This window comes from Diabrotica virgifera, chromosome 10, assembly GCF_917563875.1.
Source record: "Diabrotica virgifera virgifera chromosome 10, PGI_DIABVI_V3a".
Classification (NCBI taxonomy): domain Eukaryota; kingdom Metazoa; phylum Arthropoda; class Insecta; order Coleoptera; family Chrysomelidae; genus Diabrotica; species Diabrotica virgifera.
This window is the reverse complement of record NC_065452.1, coordinates 142,516,915-142,522,873: the sequence shown is the minus strand read 5'-3', so window position 1 is coordinate 142,522,873 and position 5,959 is coordinate 142,516,915. Positions and strand designations below refer to the sequence as shown.

At 30.6% G+C, this 5,959-nt stretch overlaps 1 protein-coding gene across 1 annotated transcript; it reads right to left on the bottom strand.

Moving 5' to 3' along the window:
* Positions 1-2,689: 2,689 nt before the first annotated feature.
* Positions 2,690-5,083, bottom strand: LOC114334076 (fork head domain-containing protein FD5). Its single transcript, XM_028284091.2, has one exon. The coding sequence runs from the start codon at positions 4,926-4,928 to the stop codon at positions 4,056-4,058; it is 873 nt and encodes a 290-aa protein (XP_028139892.1). The 5' UTR covers positions 4,929-5,083; the 3' UTR covers positions 2,690-4,055.
* Positions 5,084-5,959: the final 876 nt, after the last annotated feature.

The following is a 5,959-nucleotide window of genomic DNA, read 5'->3' as shown; positions in this document are numbered from 1 at the left end:
CATTTCCGAGAAAAGTTGTATTAACAAAAAAGTTGCGTAATTAAATTTCCTACAACACAGAATTAGTTAAAAATTTAAAAAATAGTCGCCCTAGTTGCAAAATAGCAATAATTGCGAAAAAACCATACAAAAACAAGTATTCGCATTTTACGTTTTTCAACCATTTATGCTACACTTAGGACCTTTATATTTCACCCAGAAAAACTTTATGATACAGTAAAACAATACTCTAAATTTCATTAAGATCGGTTCAATAGATTTTGCAAAATAAATTTTGCAATCCAGCTTTTGCAAAAAAAATTCATTTTTTCAAAATGTTACAGAACTAAAAAAAAAAGCAGATAGCAAGTTGAAATTTTTTTTGCTTATAGAAGTGTACTGTACCTTTCATTTACAATTTTCAAAATTAAAATCGATTAATTGCCACGGCATCAGGAAATTTTTTAAATAAACATTAATTTTTGGTGCTACGCGCAGGACAGCGGTGTTCGATTCACACAAGTTGATTTCCACCAAAATTTCTTCCAATCTTGATCTAATATATTATTTTCTTACTTTTGCAAAATCTATTAAACCGATCTTAATAAAATTTCTAGTATTGTTTTTCTGTATCATAAAGTTTTTCTGAGTGAAATATTAAGGTTCTAAGTGTAGCATAAATTGTTGAAAAACGTAAAATGCTGATACTTGTTTTTGTATAGTTTTTTTAGCAATTATTGCTATTTTGCAACAAGGTGGACTATTTTTTAAATCTTTAACCAATTCTATATTGTAGAAAATTTAATTACGCAACTTCTATGTCACTACAACTTTTCTCGGAAATGAATACTTTTAAAGTTATAATCAAAAAACAAAGAAAAAAATCGAATTTCTCCTTAATTTTTTGACATTTTGATTATTTAAACAATGTTCCGGACATTGTTGAGAGGGAGGATAACTCAAATATTATTATTTGATTTATTTTCAAGCAATTTCTGCAAAAAAAATTTGAGTCACCTCTCAACGTCCAAATGTACTAATATTTTTACAGATGCCTATACGAAGATGGTCTATACGAAGATTTAACCTTAAATATGTACTTAAATAAAATGTGGCTCCTTACCGAGATACAGAGTGTTTTATTACAAATATTCTAAAATGATTTTAGTTCATTGTTTTAACACTTTCCAATATTTTTTGTTCAAACTTGACAAACAGTTTACACATGTTAAGATACTTTATCCAATGTTAAAAGATATTTTTCCGCTGTTACCAGAGGCGTGCTATAGGGATATATAATTCATGTTTTCATCTTTATCCCCCTCACAATCTACGTCACGGTCGTAATAATCATTTCAGCATGTTTTTTTGATTCTTTGTAACTTTCTACGTAAATATCATTCTTTTATCTCAATGCGATAGAGTGAGTAGTTTCCAAGTTATTTGCATTTAAAGAGAATGGATTCTATAAGATTATGTATTTTAAACAACATTCAATAATATTAGGTATGTGTTTACAATAGTTACATAATTTTATTGAAACGCTTAGCTTTAAACGGAAATACCTTGAAAACTACTCACTCTATCACATTGAGACAAAAGGATGATATTTACGTAGAAAGTAAAAAATAATCAAAAAAACATGCTGAAATGATTATTACGACAGCGGCGTAGATTGTAAGGGGGAAAGTAAAAAGAGGGAAAAATTAAGTATATATCCCTACAGCACGCCTCTGGTAACAGCGGAAAAGTATCTTTTAACATTGAATAAAGTATCTCAACATGTGTAAACTGTTTGTCAAGTTTGAACAAAAAATATTGGAAAGTGCTAAAACAATGGGCTAAAATAATTTTAGAATTTGGATAATTCGAATCTCAGGGGACCGTTAAAAAAATTCGAATTATCCAAAAATTCGAATTAAAAAATAAATTTACAAAAACATCTGCAAATGATAAATATCAGTAGTTGATCAGCAAAAAAAACAGTAGTTGATCATTTTTATCGCTTGGAGATATTTTTGTTCCCATTCTTGCCCGAGTTTTGTCAACCTAAAAAAATTGGCTAACAAAATTCGGCCAAAAATACCAATTAAAACATTTGCAAGCTATAAAAAAGACCGACTTTATTTTTTTCCAAAGAGATCCGAAATTTTTAGCTGCTTTTTAGACTTTAGCTTCTCAGTAATGACAAAAGGTTCTAAGATATTCAGAAAAGATAGCAGAGAAGTTCGAATTATCCAAAATATAATTCGAATTATTCACGACTTTTTACCATTACTTATAATATAGGAAATGCTAGGGACCAGAATAAAAATTCGAATTAAAGAAGATTTCGAATTATGGAAGTTCGAATTAAGCAGGTTCCACTGTATTTGTAATAAACACTCTGTATCTCGGTAAGGAGCCACATTTTATTAAGTGTTTTACGTTAAATCTTCGTATTTTGTGCTAAGGTTTCTCCAGTTACTATGTATATGGACAATTCTTAAGGAAACACCCTGTATAGGCACATAAATGCAAGTTAGAAATGGCAAAACGATTTTCGCTTTGCCAATTTTCTCTGTGTGCGTCGGCAATAAAAGGAAATCAATAGATTTGACTGCAAGTTGAAAAAGAACAGAATATGACAGTAAAATATTTAATTTTTATAAATATGTATTTACAATAAGCAGTAACAAAATAAAATATTGTATGAAATAAACGCCAGAATTTCGAAAGATATAAACAAGGTAAAAAATTCAATAAATGTTTTTGCGAAATTTATGAAATTGAAAGGAATAATATCTATAAGCGAGCGGTCTACCCCAAAAAAGACGCTAAGAAACGACTATTTTTTTTTTCATTTCTACCACACCAAACCATTTTTATTCGATTCTATAAATTTTTCAAAGTTAAAATGTATTCTTTTCTAAATTTCCAAGTGAGCCGGAAATTATTATTAACAAATAACGTACAACAAAAAACAATTTCACGAATTGCTTCGAATAAAGATTTTTTATACTTAGACAATAGATACTTTTTCTCTCTTGGTAATTATTCGAAAAATTTTTTAGTTATTTGCAATTTGTTTGAAAAATATCTTAATTGTTAGTGATTTTATGGATTTTTTTTTTTCAAAAGTTACTAACTGAATTTCAATTTTATAAAAAGATTCTTTAAACCTTCAAGTATAAGTAAGAATATTTTGACAGGGATAAGTGGCTTCTATCTTGCTAAAAACATAGTTTTTCTACACACTTACAGTGCAATGTACACCGGCATATTTATTCGAAATACCTACTTATTTGGGTTCATGTTTTCAGTGAGATAGAAAGGTTAAAGATTATAAAGCATTTTATAGAAAGAAGACTAAGTTTTGAAATCGAAAATGGTTATTCATTTTTGCATTTTATAGAATTGTAATTCATTTAGTAGTTTTTTAGAAAAAAATCTAAAAATCACTATTTGACGCATTTTTTCAACAAAAAATTGCAAATAACTCGAAAAGGGAGCATTTTTCCAAAAATTACCAAAAAGTATTTATTTCGATGATAGACGCCTAAAAAATTGATCAAAATCGACTCGGGAAATTGTTTTTCGTTATAAGTTATTTGTTACAATAACGGACCACTTGGAAAAATTAAAAAAATATATATTTCAAATTTGAAAAATATATAGAATGAAGTAAAAAAAGGTTTGGTGCAGTAGTAATGCAGGAAAAAATTTATAGTCGGTTTATGATTTTCTTATGGGGGTAAACTGTGTGCCTACTAATGGAGCTATTATTTATTGAATTAGATGTTTAAGTAAAAAATAGTTTTAAGTGAAATTAATAAAACTTACTTTTAACTTCCGCATCCAGTTGCATAAGGGATAGGATTTCATTGTTGCTTTTAATGGTGAAATAATAACTTCTTTGTTTCATTCCTTGCAATTTGCACTTGGTCAAATGATCGAAAACACTTTTAATAAATATCCCAAATAAATTACATTGACAAATAAAGGAATATAGAATAAATATCTGATGTACACCTAAACAATGTAAGAGTTTTTCAGTTTGTGAGTTTTTGGTTTATAGTAGATACTTAAGATACGCATTATTTTAAACTATTTACATTACTTTCAGGAAGAACTGGTCTTATAGATGTCGTATTTAGAAGAGCTTGGTAATAGTCAACTATGGGGAACATCGGCCACTGTTGTTTTTCTTCAGATTTTTCTTGATTATCACTGGTAACAACATCAATGTCCTCTTCGTTAGTTTCTTCTCCGGAATCTGGAGCTAGAAGTGATTCCACATCGAACTGTCTTTTCCTTGTAGAGTTTCTAGTAGAAACAATAGGATAAACTGAAGTAGAAGGACCCGGCACAACTGAAGGGCTCTCCAAAAGAGGCGGAGGACTTGGAGAGTCCGCTCCGTCTTCGTCCACAGCTAAACCCATGTGTTTTCTAACTTTCCGTTGGGCTTTGCGCCTTCTGAAATCTCCTTTTCGAAAGTCTTCTACATTTGCAGGATGAATGGCCCAGTAATGTCCTTTTCCATTAGCACTTCTTCCAGCTTTGATAAAGCAGTCGTTCAGCGAAAGATTGTGTCTGATTGAGTTCCTCCAACCTGGACCTCTTGTCCGAAAATAAGGGTAGTTATCTAAAATATGCTGATAGATATCCGATAACACCAATTTGGAATCTGGGGAACTCAAAATGGCCATGGCGATTAGTCCGATGTAACTGTGTTGTGGTTTCGGTTCTTCAGGTTGCAGCGATCTGGGCAACAAAGGATAACAAGTCAATGCTGATGGGAACGGATTTAGTAATGGATATCGTAAACGTTCAGCGACTGCGTATTGGTACAATTGTAGCTTGTAATGATCTATCGGAAAGAGTGCTCTTGGAAAATTGGCATCAAAAGTAAATCTTATCGGTAATTTCGATTGAGAAGGATAATTCGTTGAATTTTCGTTGTTGCACATAATTATTTCAGTCCTAAGTCGAGTTCTTACACACTGAAGTTAACTATCCCACCACAAATTAATTTAAACTTGTTGCTACTGATAAACGATAACATACACCATTAATCATGGTCTGTCATTCGTAAGAGGGTAAACTATACTGTACAACTGATAACTCATCGGGGCATCCAAACATAAGAACAAATACTATCCATTTGTCGACCAATATTTGCCAACACAAACTGGGTGGTAACGAAACCATCCAATGAAAAATCACCGAGCCCTTCTACAACAGCTGCAACTCCGCCTCGCCATGTTGTTCAACTGAAATACTCTCTTGATACCTCCTTTATGGAACAACAAAGGGGAGTAGCTACCCTAAAATCTTTACATTTATGTTTACAGAGAAATCCTTCAAACTCCGAAATTTGCATTCAGTCGATAACCTAAATAATTATTAAATTATACACAAAAAAAGATAGGTAGCTAGGCTATAAGCAAAAGGGATGAATTATTATTGTATATAAAAATACTATACGAGTAATACCTGCCCCTTAACAATACTAAGATGGGGAAAATTGTTCTTTTAAATATTTAGTTAAAACAAAAAATAAAAAAAAACGATGGTATTTTTATTGAGAAATATTAATCCTTAATTATTTTAAAGTACTTAAATAGGTATTTTAATTTTGAGAAGTGTTTAAAATCCCTTTACTGTTATTTATGTGTCGCTAGTTGCTATTTTATTTATACAAGGGTTGTAAAAAACTATCTATATCTTCGCTATTAAAAACGGTTCATTTAGGTAACTTATTTTGATTCGAAGTATTTAAGTCATATAAATTTTTAAAAAAACATGTAATATGTAATGTAGGTATATTTCTCATTATGGAACACAGGCAGGGCCGGATTAAAGGGGGCCCGGGGCCCCACATTTTGGGGGCTTCCACAAAGCCCCAAACTTAAAAAAATCAGCATATTATTCACACAGAATAATTTTTGTCAATCAATTAACTGTAATATTTCGTTATATGGAAGGTTTCTCTCCTATT

What these genes read in the sequence shown, in the direction of transcription:
- LOC114334076 (XM_028284091.2), bottom strand. Translation starts at nt 4,928, where the DNA reads ATGTGCAACAACGAAAATTCAACGAATTATCCTTCTCAATCGAAATTA.